Source organism: Gymnodraco acuticeps, unplaced genomic scaffold (assembly GCF_902827175.1).
Source record: "Gymnodraco acuticeps unplaced genomic scaffold, fGymAcu1.1, whole genome shotgun sequence".
NCBI lineage: Eukaryota > Metazoa > Chordata > Actinopteri > Perciformes > Bathydraconidae > Gymnodraco > Gymnodraco acuticeps.
The window spans coordinates 612078-638109 of record NW_022990055.1 but is presented as its reverse complement, the minus strand read 5'-3'; the positions used below and the strand labels follow the sequence as shown (position 1 = coordinate 638109).

The window sequence follows — 26032 nt, the reverse complement described above, 5'->3', positions numbered from 1 at the left end:
ATAACTCTTATAAGGAGAATTAAAAAAATACACAGGCCTACTTTAAAATAAATCAACACAGCACTTGGGGAGTCCTCTGCACATTTGAAGAAAATGAATATAATTAAAATGGGCCCACTTTGAAATAAATAAAACATATAGCTGCACCCTAAAAAGAGTTAACTGATTGAATTATGACTGAAGATCGTCAGCTGTCTTCCTCTTCCGTGTTTTCCCTCCAATACGTAAAGGCTGCAGCACCGTTGACAACTTCTCTCCACATATCAAACATACCGGTAAGCCAGCATTGTTTGCTGTGAAAGCATATAACTCTAGCCATGCAGAATTAAATACTGTGTTCCTCCGGTACTTTTCTTTTCTTTGATTTATCCATAGTTCGCTCATCGAGCCGGGGGTCAGGTTATTCGTCTACAAGAAAAGGCGCTGGTGCGGGACTGTAGCAGGATGTGACGCATATTTTTGTTGACCTAAATAAAACCGTTTTTAAAAAATATATATGTGTCAGTATCACCTCAAAATATGAAACATTTTCAACCGTGCAACAAAATATAAATAGTCCTACAAATAATTGTATTTTATTCCCTTCTTATTTGTGTCTAAGCTCAAGGGAGCCAGAGTAGAGGGCTTACAGAGCTGCATGTGGCTCGAGAGCCGCGGGTTGCCGACCCCTGAGTTAACAGCAGCTGAAATAACTAATGTTTACAACACTGTGAAGCCCTCACAGTCATATAGTTCCGGTCATTCTTTCAGACTCAGATATTGACAACAAATAACAAATGGACGATTGTTTGATGGAAACATTTTTCTTCAAACCACATATATTTATATGTATTTAAGACCTAAAGGTTAGATGGACATATTACTGAAATCTATACTACCTTGTAGCATCGCAGTAACATGTCACATTGGTGACACCAATGGCACCTGCTCCACTTTCTACCCCCCTACTTTTGGCCCCCCTGCTTTGAGTACAGCTAGTGATAAACTCTGCATTATTTTTGAGCTCAACTTCACACCTGTACAGTGTGCAACCCTGAAATGCAGTGACAAACTGTCCACACAAAAACAGACAGACAGAGATGATGAAGTTCAGAAGGCAAAAGCAATACCACCGTGTCTCTTACAAAATCCCGTGTACAGAGAACTTGTGTATGCATACAACTACTGCATGCATAAGTATCCATAAGTACTGTATGTATAAGTCACATTTAATCAGAAAGCCTGTCAGCTGCGGTTGATGTTTACCACCGGCAGCCTGTTTTTTATGTTTTAGGTTATTTTACAACCAGTGTGATCATCTGACAGTGTGTGTGTCTTGCCACATCCAAGCTGCTTTTTACCATTTTTGCCACATTCCCAGATCTAGGATCTTTGATACAATAGCATACAAAGTGTATGAGTATATGTGAACAGATTTAGCATGTCTGTGACTGTAATGTTTGATCTATCAGTTTTGGATTCTAGACAGAACACTGCAGGACGGTGTTCTATTGGTGTGTGTGTGTGTGTGTGTGTGTGTGTGTGTGTGTGTGTGTGTGTGTGTGTGTGTGTGTGTGTGTGTGTGTGTGTGTGTGTGTGTGTGTGTGTGTGTGTGTGTGTGTGTGTGTGTGTGTGTGTGTGTGTGTGTGTGTGTGTGTGTGTGTGTGTGTGTATGTGTGTGTGTTTGACTTTTATGCAGAGGCATAACTCATTACAACTAGCCAGTCAGAAGATAAATCCTTATTACCCTCTACATCAAACATGAACACACACCAAAAATGACAAAAGAAACAATTCAGTCGAAATTGTTTACATGCACACACACACATATGCTACACACACATCCAGTAAATGGACAAAGCTTTCTTCTCAGACATTTTCTCCAGTAAAAAAAAGATGTAGTGTTGGTTGAAGTGTTTGGCTGAATTTGTTGATCTCTCCGCTCATAATGCCACAACACAGCAACCTTGATTTCCGTCATTTATACAATTCAAATCAAGTGTTTTTCTTATGAAACCTCCAACCTTCAAACACTTACATTCAATTGAATTAATTGAAAATAGCCAAAATAATGAAATCTGTTTAAGAGTCATTTATAAATGCTAGTCTTTCCAAAAGACACATTAAAACCTTTTATAACACACAACATCAGTGTCATTGACCATGTTAACGACTAGTCCTTTTAATACAGCAATAAACTGTCCTCTATTTTATGTTGGTTCTCAATTTCTCTCATAGCTGTGTTTCTCCAAATTTGCTATAGAGAGGTGCAGTGGGTGCATATTTTTTGTCAGTTAGTATTGCACAGGCTCCCTCGCTTTTCATTAGATTTCGATATATTGCAGAAATAGGATCTGTGGCAAACACACATTCATGATACTTACGTGGTTTGTTCAGCAGGACAATCTCCATGAACATAAAACACTTTTATAATAGTTGAAGCATAAATGCAATTGCCAGAAGTAAAAAGCTAACAAAATGCTATAAACAAACTACATGACAGTCACATGACTTCACCTCCACTAAGCTAAACGCAGCTAATGTTCGGCGTGATGACGCTTAGTAGTCTCATATAGCCACTTATCAGCAACCGCCGTTTTGTGTCATCAGTTGGGGGTATGTAACCAAAAAACGAATTCATAAAACCATTGACTTTGAGACACGGGAATCTGGAAGGGCTAAAACTCATTGATGCTATGTACAAATCAAAATGTTTCCAGCCTTAATTATTCCTTAATGAATAATTCCAGCATGCTTTTTATTTATTAGTTGGAAATTCATCAACATTATTGAGGGGGTTTTCATGCACCACCACATACATTTAGGAGCTTCCCTGTACGCTAGTTTAAATCTGCAGTTTAGATGTGTTGAATCGGGTTTGTAAGAGATACTTGTCAACAGTATTGTAACATTTGATGGCAAACAGCTGATGTTTTATTCTAAGTTATGGCCGGAGAATTGACAAGACATGTGCTGCAGCCACGAGGTTACACAGCGGTTGCCCAAACCAATTCTGAAGAATATTTCCCCTAGTTAGACCCTCCAGAAAAACGCGGGCTAAAATCCTTGATTATGCGATTAAACATGTGGGGTTTTTATGTGATTTTATGCTGTGAAATTGCGGGAAGTTGCGAAATATGCGGAAAGTTGCAAAATATGCTAAATATATTTTTAAATATTGGGCTGTCTTATTTATTCTCTCTCACACACAACCTGCCACTAACGTTAAACCCCTTTACTATTCAATTAAACACATTCAATGTTTATTTATTGTAAAAACAATTGGGCTATTTTAATCACACTCTCTCTCTCTCTCACACACACACACACACACACACACACACACACACACACACACACACACACACACACACACACACACACACACACACACACACACACACACACACACACACACACACTTCTCCACCTCATTCTGTTTTCATGTACTTGTTCGTTATCTGACCAGCTTCAATCTTGTAGGCTTCTCACCTCGTTTCTTGTAGCCCTCGAAAGGGTTTTGGAGGTTGATGCCTCGGTGAACGTGAGTTGTTTGGTTTTCTTGTCCGCAGCAGCAGAAAGCATTTTCGAATGTTTGAATGAATCAAAGTGGGTCGTCACCGTCGATATTCTCTTATGCTCCAACACAGTTGCACGGGGTGCAGAATAGTTTCCCCCCACTTTCGTGCAAGACATCGGGGTACTGCTTTGCCCGGTCTTTAGCAGAAATATTTGTCGGTAAATGAGATGGATTAGATTTTTTCATCTTGGTGTTTTCTCTCTCGTGTGAGTTCCACACGTTCACTCTACGGTGTTGTTTACCTTCTGTGATGCGCGAGCTGATGACGTCGCGTCATCATCATCATCATCATCGTCATCGTCGTCATCATCATCATCATCATCATCATCATCATCATCATCATCATCATCACTACTTCACGTCAAGACGAGTTAACTTTTTTTCCCCCTCAACTTTGTGTGGAAAAATGCGGGGATTATGCGGCCTTTCAAAAATCTGCGCCATTTTGCTGATTATGCGGTAAATTCTGCGATCGCAGAATCGCGTTTTTCTGGAGGGTCTACCTAGTCAGAGATTCTAAATAGTTGAGAAAGAATAAATCAACATTCTTCATATTAAGACTAAACAAACAGGGCAACAGTCCGGCAGTGGCTCAGTCAGTAGGGGCTTGGCATGTGAGAGGACGTGCGTGACTTTGGTCTCAGGAGGAAAGAAGTGAATTGTTTGTTTTGTGGATCTCTTTTGTTTCGTCAAACTTATAGTTGTGTTTTTTTTTGTTCTGAGTCCCCCTCAAACAGCCTTGCTGGCTGGGGGTTTCCCCCGACCTGTGTGTTTTTTCGATCGGATGGATAAACTGGCAAAGAAAACGGGAATGGATTTATCAACTGCGTCACGGATCACGGACATTGACACACTACAGCAGAGTGCGGAGAAGGACGGGACAACTGTGAATGAAAAAGGAAAGGACAATGACAACGAAAATGCGAATGGACAAAATGAAAAAACAGGAGTAGGAAAACAAAAGGAGGTGAGAGAGGAGTTTGAGTTGATTGTGGAGGAGGAGAAATATAAAAAGGAGCTGACAGTGGTGGTGGCGGTGGAGAGTGGGAAAGCAGAGGTAACTGTTATGGATCTGCTAAAAGGAGTTAAGAAAGAATGTGGGATTGTGATGGGATGTCAGGTTAAAGGAGATGGGCTATATGAAGTGACAATGGCTGAAGAATAAGGAAAAAATAAACTGTTGGATGGAATAAGAATCAATGGGGCTTTGGTGCGGGGCAGAGACTGCATGGCAAAAGAACTCACGGTGTCATTCCTAAATATACCTTTGTATATATTGGACACTACAATTAAAGGCAGATTGGCAATGTGGGGGGTTCTGCCTGTCTCGGCAATAAAGAGAAGAATGTGGCCCGGCACTGATGTGGTTGATGGGACGAGGTTTCTGAGAGTGGAATTCAATAAGGAAGTGCGGTCACTTCCGTACTCCACAAGGTTCGAGACTCTAGAGGGGCCGGAATACTTCAGGGTGATTCACGACAAGCAGGTACCGGTCTGCAAGATGTGCATAAGGCCAGGGCATTTATACAGAGAATGCCCTGAGTTTAAATGCCATAAATGTGCCAAGCAGGGACACTATGCCCGGGACTGTGTGACTCAGGAGGAGGGGGCAAGCGGAGCCAGGGGGAGAGAAAGTGCCCAGGCGGAAAACACAGCGGAGAATGGAATGGAGGAAGAGGAGGGTGGAAGTCAGGAAGAGAGTGAAGAAGAGGATATACGTGATAAGGCTGGGAGCAGGATAAACGGGGAAGCTGTGGCTGCTGTCGCGGCGGTGTTTGTGGCGGCTGCTGCAAAGAGAGAAGCTGACGCGGCTGCCATGGATGGTGGAGGAGATGGAGGGAGGAAGAAGGGGAAAGCAGACGAAGGAAAGATGTGTAGTAGCAGAGCCAATACTGCTGCTGTTCCGGCTGCTGCGGATGATGGACAGACTGCGAGGAGTGGTGAAGGTTTGGCTGAGACTGAAGTAGAGGCTGTGGTGGATGTAATTCTGGGGGCAGAAACTGATACCGAGGCTGAAGCGGACGTTGAAGTTGAACCTGATCCTGAGGCTGGAGGAGGAGCTGTCGGTGGGAGGAGAGGAGGAGAAGGAGGCGGAGGACAGACGGCTGAGGGAATGGAGGTCAGCTCGGTTGTGTCGGACATGGAGGAGGGAGGGGACGACGAGGAGAACGAGTATGAGGACGAGGAGGTGGAGATGAAAGGACCCATAGAGGAGAAGATCTTTGGCGAGGCGAATGCTGGGTTAAAGAGCAGAGGAATGAGGAGAGAATCCAGCAGGCTGAATGCAAAGAGGAAAGTCGATAAGGAGAAAGCGGTGGAGAGAAGACGGGTGAAAGCGACAGGAGGAGTTGTAAAGTGTCCGGACAAAAAATAAATAGAATGAAAACAATAATAACCTTAATAACACTTGTAATGGTGACAATTTCCTCTTTCAATGGAAATGGGCTGAGGTCCAAGGACAGGAGAGAGCAGGCCTTAATGATATGTGACTCAGACATTATTTGCTTGCAAGAGACACATTGGGATGAAAGGTGTGTGGAGGATGTAAGGAAAGAATGGATGGGAGAAATGTATGTAAATAATGGGAGTGTGGGTGCTAGAGGGGTGGCAATATTAATTAAAACAGGGGTGGTAACGAATATAAGGAAAGTTAAGGATGATGGTGTTGGGAGAATGGTTGGGATAATGTTTGAATGTATGGGGGAAACATTTAATTTAGTAATAGAAAATGTGAAAACTAAAAATATGTATAAATGGTTAAAAGGGGATGTGATTAGAAGACCTGCATCAGAAAAAGTGTGGATGAGTGTTGTGAACGGTATGACTGGCAGGAGAATGTGGGAGAATGTGAAAATTAAGTGGAACAGTATTGAATGTGATAATTTTGATTTTTTGTTGAGGCATAATAGGGTGTTTAACAACCTGATCATTAGCCATTTTGATGCAACTGTTGAGAGAGAGTGTGATGTGTGTAAGGATCAGGTTGAAACGTGTTTGCATGAGTTTGTTGAATGTAAAGAGCTTGTTGTTGTTTTTTGGAAGGATGAAAGAGTTAATTGGTAGATGTTGGAATGAATGGTATGTGAGAGAAATGGAATGGAAGGAGCTGTGGCTGTTTGGTGTGATTGAGAAGAAGGATGAATGCAATGTGAATCTTTTAAATTATGTTCTGAGCCATGCAAGGCGTGCGGTCCAAATAAGGAGGAACATTGCCCATTTCGAGGGTAAAATGTCAGAGGTGTGGCATATAATAAAGAGGACAGTAAAAAGGGACATTAACCTTGTGCTAATACATGTGGAAAAGGACACATTTTGCGAGGATTTTGTGGATGGCAGCAGGCTAGTTGAGCTGGATGAGGAGGGAGCATTGTGCTTCAACTTTGAACGGAAAACTTAAGGCACACTACCTTTAAGCTAGTGGTATGAAATATTGAATGTGTGTATTATGAGCAATGCTTTATGTAGTTGTGATGAGATGTTAAATGTCTATTTTTGATAATAAAAGATAAAAAATAAAAGTAGGGGCTTGGACTGGGAGCTGCAGGGTTGCCGGTTGAAGTGCCCGACCAGACCTAAATATGGAGAGGTCCCAGTTCACCTCCTGCCCTGCAGTGGTGCCTTGAGCAAGGCACCGGACAACCCCCCCACTCCCATTGCTCCCTGGGCGCTGTACAATAGCTGCCCACTGCTCCTAGTACTAAACTCCTGGTACTAGGATGGGTTAAAAGCAGAGGCCACATGTCACTGTGTGCTCTGCATATGTGACCATTAAAGAGGGTTTCATCCCTCCCATCCTATCTATCTATCTATTTAGGTTGTCTGCCAGAGAGATGTGCTCATCTTATATGCAGGACTTCCAGCTGTCCCTGGACATAAACTATCTTGTGTAAGCTTGTGCATAAACTGGCAATAGAAAGAGACAGAGCTGCCTCTATGTGAGAGAGATAACAGCAAATCTCCAAGGCTACATGCCTGAGCCATGAGAAACCAGAAACAGAGAGTAAAGAATGATGATCCTGATGATATTCCTCAACAAGTATTACCTACAGTAGATTGCAGTAGGCAGACAGGAGTTCCAGCGAAGATATCTACTGCTGTGGACGGGGGCAGCAGCAAAACATATTTTGACCACTAATCAGGTACAGTATCATGTATAGGTAAAGGGGAAGTCGTATAAAATCTCATATAAAGTCTTAAAGGTCCCATGTCATGGCCATTTCCACTGATCATAATTCCATTGTTGAGGTCTACTAGAATAGATTTATACTGTGCAATTTTCCAAACTCACATTGGTTTCGCATACAGCATCTCTGTAAAGTATGTGTATTCAGCAGTATTCACTCTCTCCACTAAACGGCTCGTTGCAGCTCTTGCCCCCCCCCCTCCCTGTGAGCCCAGTGTGCTCCGATTGGTCGGGACCAGTCGGGACGTTGTGAATCGCGCTAAGCTCCGTGGAGGTGTGATTTCCTTGTTTAGCGATACACAGCGAAACACAGCCAAACTCACCCTGAGCACACACAAAGTCACAGCCGAAGTAAAAACAATAAGTGTGGCTTGATATTGAGTAAAAAAAAGGTTGATAAACGCTGTGAGAATGGGTCTGCAGAGAGAATGGGTCTGCAGAGAGAATGGGTCTGCAGAGAGAATGGGTCTGCAGAGAGAATTTCGCCGCGATCCCAACTGTCTGTTATCAGCCTGCAGCCAGGGAGGAGAAGTCAGCAGAGCTGCCTGCACTGAGTGTGTGAGGAAGTCCGTGGATTGGTCAATTTGGACCAATCAGCGGGGGCTTAACGTAACGGCTCCGCGGACATAACGTAACGGCTCCACGGATTGGTCCATTTCGTTCCGGGGACGATATGACATCATGATGTCCCCGGAAGAATCAAATGGACAGTGACGTAACTCCAACGAGGCGTTTTGGGGAGGTATTTTCTGTGTTAGAGTTTACTCCCTACATGGTGTACTTTGAGGGTTTTGACTCTGCACACCGTTTACATGCATAAAAACCTTCATAACACACAAGGGGACGGGTAATAACCGGAAAAGCATGACATGTCACCTTTAAGACTGAAATAGTACAAAAAAAGTTAAATCCAGGAAAGTCCTCTGTGGGCTACATACTGTAAAGTGATTTACATATTATTTATCATCCAAAGAGTGCAACTTGCACAGTAAGAAGAACGCAGCACTTAAGTCAAGGTCTGAATTGAACCCCGTATACATTTACATTGCCAAATATTCAGCATGCTGTACAAGCTCTCAGGCCTTCAGAACCAAAATCAGCTCATTCAGTCACAGTCTCAGAGCGTGCAAAGACTCTGTACTTGAATATTAAGCTGACCTTTAAAAGAGAATGCACAACAAAGGCGTTGATACATTTAGCCTGCCAGCTGTCTTCACTTACAAATGCCGAATAAACTAAATGTTACTTTTGTTTTGCACCAAGAACAACCCGAAAGTACTGGAGTAGTTGTTAGGGTGAGATTTATGAATAAATAATCAGTCCAGGGTCTGAGTTGCTTTATGCCCCACTATTGTGGATAGGCAATAATAAACCACACACTGTACAGAATTGATTATTCATGCTGGAGATGAAATGAATCTATTGTCCAATGTCTATCAATCATTTACACTGTAAGATCAGAGATTGAAAGAGACACATGTACTGTGGCTCCATCTTCCAGTCTCATTCATTGTACCAATGAGGCAATTGATCAGTGGCACAGGTTCACTGGCTCTGACTAAGCATGTAAGCAGCAGTGGTTAGACTAATGGAGTGATTATGGCCTGAGATGGAGAGATGACGGATTAATACACCTGCCTGTAGCCTCTGTCGGTTTTCCCATCACGTTGTCCCCCCATTGCCTAGCCGACACTCTCTCCACTCTGTCAAATCAAATGAAAGGCACTTTATTGGCGTAACAGTTACACATTATTGGTAACTTTGCACATAAATGGTGAGATGAAGGTCAGAGCATCTCTTCATAAAGGCCTCATTTTCACATCAAAAAAGCAGAACATATTGAGCCAGCGCTGCCCCTGGCCAACTTGTTGCCTTACGCAAAGGTGAGTCATGAGGCCCCCCAGGTCTTTACCCTAGTCATCACTCATGTCTCTCGAGCATTGACGGGGGGAGCTAGTGGAGCAGCGGGGACACTGCTGGACACGGTGGAGCACATAATTGCACCGCATTTGCGCATAACGTGAATTGCGCCGCCATTCCGCATAGGATGAATAATTGCAACAAATTTGAGGCCCTTTACGCAAGATGAGGCCCCACGCACTCTGCGTGATCTGCATGTAGGGAGGGGCGGCCCTGTATTGAGCCAAACCATAACACAGATTTGCTTAATGTTTCTCTTGTATCCCTGATTATCTAATAACTAGTCTTTAATTAAGATCATTTGGATGGGGACTTGAGGTTAGACCGAAAACATTTAGCTTCAGGAAGCAAGAACAAGAGTCCAAAGTCATGCTAGTGGCTCCTTCATAGGAGCATTGCTAGCAAGCCATGTCTCTTCATGTCAGTCAGTCTTGTCTCTCTGTCCTGGCTGGCCAGTCCCTCTTTCCTTCCTCCTTGTCTGTCTTTCTATCTTTTCTTCTTGTCCGTCCGTCTTTCCGTCAGTCTTTTGGTTTGTCTTTCTGTCCATCCAGCCTTCCTTTCGTCTGCCAGTCTGTCCGTCTGTCCGTCCATAGGTAGGCTTGTATTGCTGACTCTCTGTTTAGATACAACTGACAACTTGGCTATGTCGAATAAGTTGTACAACTCACAATCACTAACTCAGTGACAATAGCCTATTTTTTATACATTTGGTTGATATATTTTCAAATGGTAAAACCCTAATCCTAACCCCAGGAGAACAGGGAGAGGAGTAGGTTCCACAAAAATGGGCAAACATGGAATGGCTACGTAATAATGTATAAGAATCTATCGATGTATATATAATATAAATGAATTATGTCGTGTTTTTCCATCAACAAGGAGAAAAAATACCAGATTTCAAAACTATTTCTGAAGATCGTGATCCAGGTCAAGAAGCCTAATCAACCTAATGGTGACCCCAGATTAAATCAAAAGAACTGCTCAGGAAAATTACCTTTTGGTGGCATTTGTTTCTGTCAGCTGCTCTTTCCAAGGTCAGTGGACTGTAACGGCAGGTAACAATGTGGCTTTGAAGCTATCCCTCTCCTTTCTAAGTGATCTCAAAAATGAAATAAATGAAATCAAATGAAACTCATATAAGCGACTTTACTCAGTGTTCATGTTATGTTATGGTTTTCTCTCTGTGGTGTTAAGAAATAAAGTATCTGTCAAACAGGTTTTATTTTAGTTGCATCAGCTTTACAATACACAATTGGACATCAAATCCCCACGCTTCATCTCCAAATGTTATTGCCCTTATGCTTACATTTAGTTTTACTATTTTCATCAGCTGTGTGTCATCAAAAAGAGGCTGTTTGTGACAGATTTGGGGCTCTTTATTGTGGTTATCAAATTGGTATTAAATGTAATTCCAGGTGGCTATATAAATGTCTTAAAGTTATAAATCTGACTTTGGGAAACGTGTGGATCCTCTCAATGCTTTGTACCTAGCATCTATTGTTCAACAAGATAACAGGTGGGAGAGGGCTTTTATCTTTGCTGGTTAAAAATACAGAGAGGCACCAGATGGACCGAAAGAAGAGGAGGAGGAGTAGGACAGTGAACTAAATATTTTCTGAGTGTGTGTTTGTGTGTCTGTGTTAAACAATATCGAGGCATGATAAATAATGTATGTTCTGTTTGGATGCAGTGTGTTGGTTAATGGCAGTGGTTGCATGGTAAAAGCTGGCATGTAGATAGTAAGATTTGAACAGCCTATAATTTTAACCAAAGTAGTTGAACAAAAGAAAAATAAAGAACAAGTAGGATGAGCCACTGATTCACCACTTCAAATTGCATTTCAGTTACACTGAACAAAAATATAAATGCAACACTTTTGTTTTTGCTCCCATTTTTCATGAGATGAACTCAAAGATCTAAAACATTTTCTATAAACACAAAATAACCATTTCTCTCAAATATTGTTCACAAATCTGAAAAAATCTGTGATAGTGAGCACTTCTCCTTTGCCGAGATAATCCATCCCACCTCACAGGTGTGGCATATCAAGATGCTGATTAGACAGCATGATTATTGCACAGGTGTGCCTTAGGCTGGCCACAATAAAAGGCCACTCTGAAATGTTCAGTTTTATCACACAGCACAATGCCACAGATGTCGCAAGTTTTGAGGGAGCGTGCAATTGGCATGCTGACAGCAGGAATGTCCACCAGAGCTGTTGCCCGTGAATTGAATGTTCATTTCTCTACCATAAGCCGTCTCCAAAGGCGTTTCAGAGAATTTGGCAGTACATCCAACCGGCCTCACAACCGCAAACCACGTGTAACCACACCAGCCCAGGACCTCCACATCCAGCATGTTCACCTCCAAGATCGTCTGAGACCAGCCACTCGGACAGCTGCTGCAACAATCGGTTTGCATAACCAAAGAATTTCTGCACAAATTGTCAGAAACCGTCTCAGGGAAGCTCATCTGCATGCTCGTCGTCCTCATCGGGGTCTCGACCTGACTCCGGTTCGTCGTCGTCACCGACTTGAGTGGGCAAATGCTCACATTCGATTGCGTCTGGCACGTTGGAGAGGTGTTCTCTTCACGGATGAATCCCGGTTTTCACTGTTCAAGGCAGATGGCAGACAGCGTGTGTGGCGTCGTGTGGGTGAGCGGTTTTCTGATGTCAATGTTGTGAATCGAGTGGCCCATGGTGGTGGTGGGGTTATGGTATGGGCAGGCGTATGTTATGGACGACGAACACAGGTGCATTTTATTGATGGCATTGTGAATGCACAGAGATACCGTGACGAGATCCTGAGGCCCATTGTTGTGCCATTCATCCACGTCCATCACCTCATGTTGCAGCATGATAATGCACGGCCCCATGTTGCAAGGATCTGTACACAATTCCTGGAGGCTGAAAACATCCCAGTTCTTGCATGGCCAGCATACTCACCGGACATGTCACCCATTGAGCATGTTTGGGATGCTCTGGATCGGCGTATACGACAGCGTGTTCCAGTTCCTGCCAATATCCAGCAACTTCGCACAGCCATTGAAGAGGAGTGGACCAACATTCCACAGGCCACAAACAACAACCTGATCAACTCTATGCGAAGGAGATGTGTTGCACTGCGTGAGGCAAATGGTGGTCACACCAGATACTGACTGGTTTTCGGACCCCCCCAGACCCCCCCAATAAAGCAAAACTGCACGTTTCAGAGTGGCCTTTTATTGTGGCCAGCCTAAGGCACACCTGTGCAATAATCATGCTGTCTAATCAGCATCTTGATATGCCACACCTGTGAGGTGGGATGGATTATCTCGGCAAAGGAGAAGTGCTCACTATCACAGATGTTTTCAGATTTGTGAACAATATGAGAGAAATGGTTATTTTGTGTTTATAGAAAATGTTTTAGAGCTTTGAGTTCATCTCATGAAAAATGGGAGCAAAAACAAAAGTGTTGCATTTATATTTTTGTTCAGTGTACATTACATTTGAATAATGCCTTCAATGTTGCTTTGGCCATCACTTTGAATTATTTCCACTTCTCTCTGTTTGATATGTGATGATACCCATAAGCCTCAGTCCGCCTTGCAATGGAAAAGAGGGGTACATTTCAATTCAGTATTCTTATTTGTAGATAACGCACAGCCACACTGTTGAAGGATTCATCCAAACATAGTGCTAACGATTAGCTTAGTTGATTCAATCCAATCCACTTTATTTATATAGCACAGTTTAAAAACAGAGGGTTTGCCAAAGTGCTTCACAATGAACATAACATTATAATAAAATATAATATTACACGAATAGATAAAAAGCACACATAAGAAAAGATAAAAAAGCACACATAAGAATAAATACAAGGCACATAAAGGCTATGGACAGACAGTAAAAGCATACAAATAGGTAAGACATAGCTCAGACTGACTGGTAAGCGAGGGAAAAGAGGTGGGTTTTTAGGCGGGACTTAAAAACTTCAAGAGTGGGCGACAATATAACCTGAGGGGGCAGGTCGTTCCAGAGCCTGGGGGCTACCGATGAGAACGCTCGGTCTCCCCTGGTCTTTTGTTTTGTTTTTGGAACTACAAGCAGCAGCTGATTAGCCGACCTCAAAGCCCTTGAGGGGGTGTACACCTGTAAGAGGTCGGAGATGTACTCTGGGGCCAGCCCATTAAGAGATTTAAAAACAAACAATAAAATCTTAAAATGGACTCTAAAATGGACAGGAAGCCAGTGGAGCGAAGCCAGAACTGGTGTGATGTGGTCAAACTTGCGGGTTCCTGTAAGAAGCCGCGCCGCAGCGTTTTGTACAAGCTGCAGGCGGGCCAGCGAAATCGTATTTAGGCCGGCATAAAGTGCATTACAATAATCTAAACGAGTTGAAACAAAGGCATGAATTACACGCTCAAAGTTTAAAAAGGATAAAACCGGTTTAATTTTGGACAGGAGCCTCAAGTGATAAAAACTGGATTTAACCACAGAGTTTATCTGTTTATCTAATTTAAAAGCACTGTCGATTTTGACACCCAGATTTGTGACCATGGGTTTTGCAAACTGTTGCAGGGAACCCAGGTCAATGGAAGGGACATCACCATTTGGTCCAAACACAATTACCTCCGTTTTGCTCTCATTTATATTTAAAAAGTTTAGCGCCATCCAGGCCTTTATGTCATTAAGACAGTCAACCAGGGGCATCAGAGAGCTAGTGTTTTTTCTTAGGGGTAGATATAATTGGGAGTCGTCCGCATAAAGGTGGTAGGAGACGCCATATTTTCTAAAAATCAGTCCAAGGTGGAGAAGGTATAAGGAAAATAAAAAAGTCTGATTACTCGTTTCTGATTGTTCATTATCACCAACAGACCCCTGCTCAGGAGAACAGACCGTTGCTTCGGAGGATTAAGGGACTATGTGCAGTCAATCAAAGAGCGGAAAGAAGTCCGGTCAATTCAACGTCAACAGTGACAAACAACCATTTAGCAGCCTGATACTCGACAATGAGAGTTGAGACACGATATGCATGCAGATATATAACAACTAATATCTGAAAGATAAAAAAAGCTTTTGTCTTCAGTTTATAGGCTCCAAATGGCATTGTGACCAATGTATTCCACCTCTTATGCTCTCTACACATATTTTTTACCTGCTTCCAACTAAACCCGATCAATAATAATTAGTCACAACTATTTGTCTACATACTGAAACCAGAATGCTTCAGATACCAATATCTTGTCCTGTTGCCTATATATTCAGATAGAGGACACTGATTCAACAGGGGCCGTTGTATACTATTTGGTTATTTGGAAGTGCTTCATCTGTGCTGCAGCACAGCTGTAGACAAGACCACATGAGTTACAGTTGGTTTGAGGCGAGCAGTTTCGAGATTGATGCAAGTAAATTCGGTGGCGTTTTATTTGCCATGCAACGTGTTTTTAATTAATTTAGATTTTCTCCCCGACTGGTATCTCCATAGTCACGGCAGCTATTTTTGTTCTTAAGAATCTCACATCAGCATGTTGTTATGACTCATGGAAGCTGTAGTCATTGAATACTTTTATTTGGGAAGACAAGGTGCTTACACAACAAGATTTACATATAGCTGAAAATAAGGACAAAATAAAACACCACTATGTTTCTGCTTTGTGGGAAGTCTGTTAAAACAGTACTTTGTGGGAAATACTATTCCGTTAACAAAGCTAATGGAACAGACGCTACCTGGGGAGGGAACAGGACTCTCGACTCTATACTGTCCAGCTAAATACAACAAATATGTTTCTTTGTTCACCAGAGGTTGTCATTACAGAAACAGGGTAAAGTTAAACAAAATAACACTTACTGAAAGTGTTTATGTCTCCCTCCTATATGTTTTTATGTATGTGTGAAGAATCTTAGAAGATTCCACAGTGTACTGTTCTGAAGGCGATGTTAAATGACAGTTAGATGCCTCACCGTCTTCTATAATGTGTGAAAGATGCAAGAAGTCGGTGACGCTCTGCCTGATTGGCCAGCTGCGTTATGTTATGCAAATTCATTGGGTGAAAGCATGTGAGTGGTAAATAGTATTACCCAAAGAGACCAGTAGGGGTTTTATCTTTGGTTGTAGAACTAGGGTTACAATATGTAACCATCGTTTGAGGATATGGCTGTGTGCTCTTTGTGTGCGTGTGGTGCTCTTTGTGTGTGTGTTGTGTGTGTGTGTGTGTGTGTGTGTGTGTGTGTGTGTGTGTGTGTGTGTGTGTGTGTGTGTGTGTGTGTGTGTGTGTGTGTGTGTGTGTGTGTGTGTGTGTGTGTGTGTGTGTGTGTGTGTGTGTGTGTGTGTGTGTGTGTGTGTGTGTGTGTGTGTGTGTGTGTGTGTGTGTGTGTGTGTGTGTGTGTGTGTGTGTGTGTGTGTGTGTGTGTGTGTGTGTGTGTGTGTGTGTGTGTGTGTGTTAGCAGCCCCCCTGCGGCAGAGGCCCAGTGATATTTAATGGATTTTTCACAGCCTGTGTGAAGCTCTGCAGTATTCATGACTGGCAGTCATGAAGGGGACTCAGATCAAACAACCAGAGCTAATTGCAACCCCCCCAAAAACCTTTTGTTCAACTTTTTTAAATCACTATTCTCCTTTATTTTCTCTTTTTATATTAAACTGCCTTTGGTCTAGTCTAATCTGACATAAATCTCCATTAATTTACTGTAGTGATGGTGCTCAGTAGCATGGCTGCCTTTGACTGCAGTACCAAAGAAAGGTAACAGGCTCTTGTCAGTGCTGGTTTTTCTAGAATACACTGAGGAAATCAAAGTAATGTGTGTGCCCATATGCATGAATTATACTTACTCTTGGATTTAACTTAAAGCCTATTGTATGATGTACAATTTGTATTAGGTATATCTCAGTGGCAAGACCTTTTGCTGTATAATGAGATTGAAGGTATAGTTGACAAGATGACCACAGTAATGAAGCCCAGCATTTTGACGAAAAGCGGGATTAAAGTGACAAATGAAAGGGAATCGGGGTGAGTTGTCTGGCCTCTACAAGCAGCCAGAGCAGCTTCAATATGTGTTTGTAATATATTCTCCAAATCTCTGAACTCCACAGGAGGGATGACCAGCATTATTTCAAAGATCACATTTGGCCTTTTCATGATTTTGGTAGAAAGCTGTGGCTAAAGGCTGAGTCACATCAGAAAGGAGCACAGCAGAATTCATTTTGCAAATATAGTGGGTGAAAAAGCTTTTTGACACTACTTGCAGGGCTAAATGGCTAAATGCTTTACACCAGCCATCTGAGAAACAAACAACAGTACCAATAAATCTCTGCGTACTTTGATCTGGTTTCTGAGCTAGAGTTAGTAACTTAGATTAGTTAGGAACCGTAGCTGGTCAGCAGTACAAGCTCCAGCTACTGTATAGCTGATTCAAAGTGATATTACCCCTTTGTGTTTTAATCAATCAATCAGTCAAACTTTATTTATATAGCCATATACAACAAATTACACATTAGTCTGATATGGCTTTACAGTGTGTACACAGCGTATGACAAACTGCATCACACAGCAGCAACCTATCAATCACAAGATACACAAAGCCTAAAGCATACAAATCGTTATCCTTTATTTTACTTTAAATTGGGCCATCATTTACTAAAGGAACATCATGCTGTATTAAAGAAAACTTAAATAGAAGTGAAGTAGCGATTCAGATCCCAACTTGTTTAAAATGTTATTGGCATGATAAATCAAGTGAGAAGAAGGGTCCTTTTCCCATAGACTTGATACATATGATTTCCTTTCTTGCAACTAATGGAGTTGCCCAAAAATATTAAAATATGAATTGTAAAAAAGGGAGGCAGAATCAGTCCTCACATTTAGCATTGCATCTAGGTCAAATGTCCTCAGAGATTTAAAAAGCAAAAAAAAACATGACACAGTAAAAGGAAATACTCATGAAGGTGCTTGAAATAAATGTTTTTTTTGTATCTTGAAAACGTTCAATAAATGAATCAACCTTTCAATTACAAGGTACAAAAACACCATAGCATACACGTATTTATTCTTTTCTTTACTCTGAATCGGGCCATCATTTACAAAATGATTGTCATGCTGTACTGAAGAACATTTGAAACTTGCGGTACGACACAGAGGTTGCTGCTTGTTTTTTTACTGAGGAGACTAAAAACATTTAATGTAAGACAGAAACTCTTTACAGCACTAGAAGCAGTCATCACATTTCACATAAGATCCTGGTGCAACTCCCTCCCAGAGATTTTAAAAAGCAAGAAAGAACTCAGAATAATCCGCAAGCATGCAACCAAAAGCATCAGCACCACTCAAACCCAATCCCTTAGTGGGAAAGAGGCAGACATTTATATGTGACCCGCTCTATCGAAATCAGTCGGAAGTCGCAACGGCTCATTTCAAAATAAACGTGGATTTACGTAAAAAACTATTTTTTCGGGGTTCGGGTGTTTTGTTTGATTTTAAACAAAGTCTTGGCTTTCAGAATATGAAACTTTTATTTCCAAAATCACACAATAAATACATTTTTTAAGCTTGTAAAGGGACGAAGACAGGCACCTCTCACTCGCAATCTGCTCTTCCGCAGCGCCGCCACCCCTCCCTCCAGCTGAAATTATGAATGTAAGAGTATAGTAATCATAGGCAGTGGCGACTGGTCATTAGGGGCAGGTGGGGCACAGCCCCACCTAGTGTCAGCAGAAAGTATTAAAAGTAATGATTACAAAAAAATGCAAAAAAAAAATAAAAAAAAATATAAAATATATTTTAAGATCATGTTTAATCATCTGATTCGTCTGTACATTGCTGTTTTAGTCTGTGTTCTTCTAATTAGTGTCTACAGTGGATGCCTATTGAGCTGTTTAGAGCCATGTGGGACAAAACCCGATCCTGCCCCTCCCTCTCCCTGTTTAAGTCAATGGTGACTGTAAAAACTACACTGCGCATGCTCAGAGTATTGTCCTATTTAATGTGTGTGGCAAAAAAATAATGATCATAGGGGCATAGTGCTGCCATCCCCACCATACGTCATCTCACATAATTCAGAGCTGATTGGCTGTAAGTACGTGTGCCGCGAAAAGTGTGGTGTGTGAAGAGGAGGAGAGAGAGCTGCAGTGAGGCGTCCTAAAACCCGGAAATAAACTGCGCATGGCTTCCCTCCACAAAAAAGCAATGATATTTCTCCATAGGATTTTAGAAAATAGCTCCAACTAAGATCTGTGGGAAACAAACCTGTTAGATAAATGCACGTTTTGTTCAGCCAGATAATATCCACATGTCTACCCTACTTTTATAATTTCGAATCATAAATCTATTGATTAGATCAGATTTATGATAGACTTTTGAAACTACAAGAACATAAGGAGGACTTTTACAAAAAAGTAATAGAGATTTTTGTCCAGAAGGATAGGCAAATGGACTTCATCTTCATGTCAAGGTAAGACTGCAATTTGATTGAAAATGGGATCTTACTAAGAGAGAACAATTCAATATTTAAATGATACAATTACATTTTTTGGGTATCCTTTTGTTGAACTGTCTGTTTAAAATTAATTGAAGCATCAGACAAAACAAGCTTTTGAAAATAATATTATATTTTGATTTAGGTCAAAATATAATATTTGTAAACCTGAAGAGTCAGAGCCTCACCAGCCATGAACCTCAGAAGCTTATATATAGACATCTAAGTTTTGTGTGCCCCACCACTTTTGTACATATAAAAACGCCACTGATCATAGGTAACACGGCAGGGTCCGTCACAGTTTGTTTTCATCTGATTTCAATTAAACAAAGTCTTGGCTTTCAGAATATTAAACTTGTTTCGGCAAATTCAGATGATAAATACAACTTTGAAGCTTGTAACGGCATAATTACAAGCGGAGAACGGAGTAACTTAACGTCACAGCAGGCATAATAACAGCCGGTGTTTCTCGTGAGGGTTTTCCCCGGGAAACAAACACAATACACACAAACGCAAAATTACACAAACACACACACACACACACACGTATACACTTATGGTATACACTAGTGGTTCCCAAACTTGTTGTGCTCAAGGCACACCAAAGGACAAGTACAAATCTCAAGGCACACCTATTGTGCAAAATAGCCCTTATAACACTCATATCATGTAAAATATCTGTAAATGTGCATAATTATTTACTAATGCCAAATAAAATGTGACAAAGACAACTATTTTACTCATGAAATATTTATTAACGAAATATTTCAGAAATTAATTTGAAACTGTATCAAATTAGGCTTCATCAAAGCAGCAACACACTCATTTAAACCAGACAGGTCACAAAATAAAAAATGAATCATAGGAAACTCAGCAGAAAGTCAAGCATGGGGTCGTTACTAAAAAAATGTAATATATTACATATTACTTTTTTTTTTAAAGTAATATTTACACTACTTCGATACTATCTATATAAAGTAACTCGTTACTTTACTCGCCGAGCGCGTACGAACTGCGCATGCGTGAGAGGCAATAACTTTCCTTACCAGCTGGCGGCGGTAGTGTGTATTTGTCATTCAAAACAGGCAACAACCGGAAGACAGAGAAGAAGAACAGACTACGTGATATCAACAAACAACAAATAGCGTGTGCGGTAGCTTCACCTTAGCATGTGTTCTTTGCAGGTGTTTGTTGAGGTTTAACGTGGTGTTTACAGCAGTGGATAACAGCTTCTGGCCTGGACACAGTTTTCACCTCACCGTCACATTCCTGTCTATTCTTCGGACGAACTCAAAATAATGGGCATACCTCCACCCCTGGAAAGTTATCGCTGACTCAGCCATGTTTATGCAGCACTGCATGTGGAGATGTGGACGCGCAAATCGCGCAGATTACGTACATATAAACCTACAAAGTACTGATATAGTAAATAAAAAAATAATTATTTTTTGTGTAGTTGTGTATTGCAATAATAACGTATGGTTGTCACAAAATCCCACGGCACACCCGGACTTGCCTCACGGCACACCGTTTGGGAACCACTGGTAGACACACACACTCGCGAGCTTCCCCTCCAAACGAAAATATCTTCCCTCTGTAGTATTTTGATCATTTGCTCCACTAATAATCAATCAGATCGATGGATTCCAGAGAAGAGGAAACTTTGAAGGTCTTTTTCTCAAAATGACGACTCGGTGACAGTCATTATATAATGTGACATATTTCGCTTAATATTTGGAGTAGAACAACAATCCTGATATCATTAGAAAGCTAGGAATATCCTCTTTCCAACAGTGTATACAACTCAAAATGTGTCTTCGGGTCAATGCGACTGATTTCGATGGAGCAGGTCACATATTGAATCTTAAATCATGTGATTGATGTAAAGAAGAAGCACACTACTGCATCTTCCAATTAGCTTCAGCTGAGGTTTAGAACCTGTTTTGGCATGGAAGAAGGACTGTGCTTAAAAACAACCAATAACACTTTCAGGGTACAAATGACATGTGAGTATATACATTAAGTGATACTCCTATAAAAGCAGAATATGTTCCTTTATAAAGTGTCAGCTAGTAGTCATAATTACAAGCTGTCATTTTAAAGAGTCTGCATGTTTACTTAGCATGGAAGGCATTTGGAATTTGCATTCATGCATATAACATCGATATGGAATTGCATTTATGTATGTATTTGCTTCATTACATTTAGAACATGAGCACATGCTTGATCAACCCATATACACATTAAGAACATGGCAATCTAGAGCGCTGTGCCTCGTTTGTAATGAGTAGTGTATTTTGTTAACATATATAACATTCAGAAAAACTGGAGGGTTGTTTGCTGACATCTTGTCATCTATAATGGATTCCCTATGTGCATTAGAAACAATGTATTCAGCTATATGAGTTAGTAGAACGAGGCAAGTTTCTTCTGGAAATTTGAATTTCCTATAGATATATTTCATCAATAACCGTACTTGTAGGAACACAAAGCAGTAGAACAGTCAGGTGCCTGCTTGTAATCAGTGAAGTAGTGTTAAATAAGAAAGGTTGTTGGGTAATGAATGACCAATCAGTGATGGCCAAGGACATAACCATATACGTTAGCATGCAGAATAACAGCTTGAGCAGCAGCATCTCTGGCTTGGTCTTTTTGTGCCCTAGAAAAGTTACTTTATATGTTAATCATATGTTGCATGTCAAAGAAATGTACCCAGTCAAAGAGATAGTGATCTAAAGCTAGTGTAAAAAGAAAATTAAGTAGGTAGAAAGTTATAATCAAAGTGTATTTATATAGCCCAATATCACACATTTTAAAATGTTTCTAAGGGGACTTTACAGTTTGTACAGAATACCCACACTCTGTCCTTAGACCCTGACATCAGACAAGGAAAAACGTCCACATTACACTGACATCTTGTCATCTATAATGGATTCCCTATGTGCATTAGAAACAATGTATTCAGCTATATGAGTTAGTTGAACGAGGCAAGTTTCTTCTGGAAATTTGAATTTCCTATAGATATATTTCATCAATAACCGTACTTGTAGGAACACAAAGCAGTAGAACAGTCAGGTGCCTGCTTGTAATCAGTGAAGTAGTGTTAAGCCCCAAGGACCCCATCGGCGGGTCCTTTTTTTCACGACACAGTGTCTCAGGGGATCTTAATATTTAAGAACCTATTAATGTGTTATACCAGATTAACGGGAATAATCTCAGCTAGCTGACGATACAAACAATTTTTACCAAAACAAAACACAAGTCTCATAAGAAGCATCTAAATGACCCCTGAGCGAAAAATGCTAACGCACTTTGGCACAGAACTCAAGATAAAAGTACCCTTATTACTTATCGTAGCTGCACATACAAGATATCCGATTAAAACTGAGGTTCCACAGATTATTTAGGTAAATATATCATCACTAAGTGATCCGAACTCGCGACAGGGGAAGCAAACTCAGACATCACAACACGTACCTTTACGTAGCTTTTACGGGAGATCCTCTCACCGTAGCTGTCAATCTGATCAAAAGACTTGTTCAATGGCATTAAAACGAGAAAAAACGCGGCTGAATCGGTTAATCCATAGGTTGATAATGTTTCTGGGTAATAATTTTTTTAATTTATAATCCATAATTACATTTTTATGTAAAAATCGGAGGGTAAAAGTTAGCTGCTAATGGTAGCCACCAGTTATCGCAGCTTCCAGTCTTGGCTATGCGGCAGTCTCACACACACACACACATTACCAAATAAGGAGTATGTGCTCAATAGATATGACTATTTATGGTCTAAATCTGGATAAAAAGGTTTAGTTTTTCAACATATTTTAACAATTTTTCTTAAGTAATGCAACACAAATGTGAGCCATCATTATAGCAGATTGAGAATCAATTCAACCGAGATGAAACCCAAAGCCAAAATTCATAAAAACATCTGAAGTCTTTGGCGAACTGAAAAGTAAAAAATATCCCATCAGATAAAAGCATCACCCTAAAGCTCTTTTGTCTTCCTCTCTCTTCTCTCTGCCGCTGCTATCACAAGAGGCCAAGTCCCAACTGTATACCTAAATACAAATACACTCACATACGGCCCCGTGTGTCATAGAATGTGATGGATTGCAACAATCAAACAATATTTCATGAGTCCCAGCTGGCTGCGAAGAGCCAGTGCCATTTACATTTGTAGGAGAGAACAGATCTCTTTGTCTATTTTTGTCCCAACTGTCTCCCCCTTTCCTATCAGATGAGTCACGCTCTGTTCCCGGCCTACTGTGACACACACACATCCACAAACACACACCATAGTCTGTAGATTAAGGTGATGTGTTATACATTCATAGTCTCTTTTTGATTAAGATTGTAAAAAGTAAATATAATCCGAAACCACCTGCTGTGACTTCAGACAATTATTCATAGTCTCAAAGTCAAGTAAACTTTAGGAAGGAAGCCCTTTATTCTCAAACACATCTTCAGACACTAAAAATGTTCTGCACATAAACCTTACACTTCTATACAAATTGTTATTTTTGTATTCTCTTATTTATCTTTATATTAATATTGTACAATTCTGCAAATCGTATTTTCCGTTAATAATTCTTTGTATTTCTCAAAATAATAAGTATTGTTTAGTTTGCCTAGAAGAAAAAAGACTTATTAGCTGTGTTCAAATCTTTTAAGAAAATAATGGTATAATCTCTAATAGTATAGTCGTACCAGTTGGACGCAATGCAGACATTTGAAATCTGGCTTTGCTCAACATCTAGCTGCACAGGTCCTTCCAGCTATGATGGCGACTTGACAAAAAGTTGCGGTCAATATCAAGATCACAACGCAAGGAAGACCTCTTGAATGCTATTTTATATTCAGATTATTTGGAGCTTTGTTTGAAGGCGAAAGGACTTCATGTAAAGGCAGTGATGAAATTGCAGACCAATATCAATAAAGACAGGGATTGAGTTAGCAGACCAATAACAAATATGCAGATGCTAATTGCCCCCTGGTGTAGGTAGCTAACGATGCTATTTGCACCTGGGTTGTTATAGCCAGTGTGGCTATTTACACCCAGAGTTGTATAAAGCATGACAGAACATGCAACCAGGTGTCCATAGCCAGAAATGCTCTTAACACCCGGGCACACATCAGATTATGTTTTGAATGTATGGGTTTTAATGGAAATTCCTTATTATATGATGACTTTAGTCCCTTGTCGAGCTGCTTGAATTCCCCTATAGTAGATGAATAAAGGCACCTCTTACAATATCTTCAGCACTGTTGTTAATTAAACTGAACATTAAGACACAAATACCATCTGTGCTGTGCAGGTGTCAGTAATGCAAAGATGTTCCACATACACATGTATATTAGCTGTAACATTAATTGACTAATAATTACAATAAATCCTGTATACTTCCTACATAATAATTAGAAGAATAGATTTAAAAGGCTTATCAGACCATATGTATATCTTCATTGCTCCATTTTATTGTTGTGCTTTTGTGAGGTGTTTAAATGCCCTTCAAGGCATTACAATTAAATTGCCCAAAACTGTTACAGATACATGAAGGCAAAGTTAGATTGCAACTTCTCTGTTTTTCCATTTGCAGTGAGTTTTTCCGATGCCTATATGAATAAGTTGACAGACGTTACATTCCTTAGGGTGAGATTGTTCATTTGTTTTTTCTGTTTCCTTCTCTTCTCCCTGTATGTGTTTAGACAAGAGTGTGGTAACTCAGTCCATGCTGTCCACAGCCTCCTCTCTGAGAGACCACGCAGCTTTCTTACAATCAGAAACCATGCGGCCGGCAAATGACCCTAAAGAGCGAGACCCCTCCCACGTACGGATGCTGAATGATGTACTCCGTGACCTGGAGAAGAGCTTCATCCTCCCACAGACACCGCCTGGAGTGTACAGGTAAGAGACTGTCTCAGAGGAACCCGGGAGTGTAAACACCATATATATATAAAACCTCAAAACCTCCTTTTTTAAATGAGAACATTCTATTTTTCTTATTTTCTCTTCACAGTTGACATTAAAAGGTCTTAAAATCAGCAAGCAGGCAATCATCGTCTGCCTCCCTATATACTTAGTTCTGTTATTTGAACAATCTGAAACAGTTGTATCTTTTGTATTTGTTTGCATACTGAAAATCCAGCATTACCTGACACTGGTACCCTGTAGATTTGTCTTAAAAACAAAAACTGTAATGTTAAATAGGTCAAATATCTCTTGAAAAACCTTTTGAAAGCTGCATTTTTGGTATTTTTCTTAGTGTGTTACTGCCACCATATGTTAATCAGTGGAATGACACAAATGGTTTTCAGGAATATGTGCTGCATGGCCATGCGATGGGATTATACATACAACATCTCTTTCTAATACTGTTGCTCTTTAGCACCCTTAGTGGTCCAAAAGTCCACAGGGGCCCTTTAAAATTAAAGATATATGAAACAATATTTTGAGTGCAGGGCAAGTACATGCATATTGCATACTTAACACTTACACATACGGTCATATTTGTTGTGATATTTGTCAACTTTGATGCTGAATGACGATTGGCCGGTTAGCCCTTGGGGTCTTGTTGTCTAGATTCAGACTGCTTTGCTTTAGAAATATGTCAGACTTAATGCTAAAACATTGTCTTTTTATTTATTCCATGGTGCCACTCTGCAGTGCAGGTTTGTGGTGGTACATTTTCACTTGAGTTCTGAAAAGCAGACATTCATCAGGCAGAAACAAACATAAATAGTGCTGTTTAGAGGGTTTGCTAAATCCAACTTTGAGCACTCATATGAGCAAACCTCAGTGTAAAGGGCAAGGGTTTGTGCATGTCATATGTCTGACTTACCAATGAAAAGGCAAATTAAACCATATACAGAAACTTTGTTTTTAGTGAAGTATAGCGGTCTGCAAAAGGTGT

General features: G+C 40.7%; 1 protein-coding gene across 1 annotated transcript in view; it reads left to right on the top strand.

Moving 5' to 3' along the window:
• The window catches only part of LOC117545952 (inactive N-acetylated-alpha-linked acidic dipeptidase-like protein 2), a 1067198-nt gene that overhangs the window by 1001167 nt on the left and 39999 nt on the right, over window positions 1–26032 (top strand). The window contains exon 18 of the mRNA XM_034215999.1: window positions 24828–25026. Within this exon, the coding sequence (XP_034071890.1) occupies window positions 24828–25026 (199 nt within the window). The remainder of the gene's footprint in view (window positions 1–24827; window positions 25027–26032) is intronic.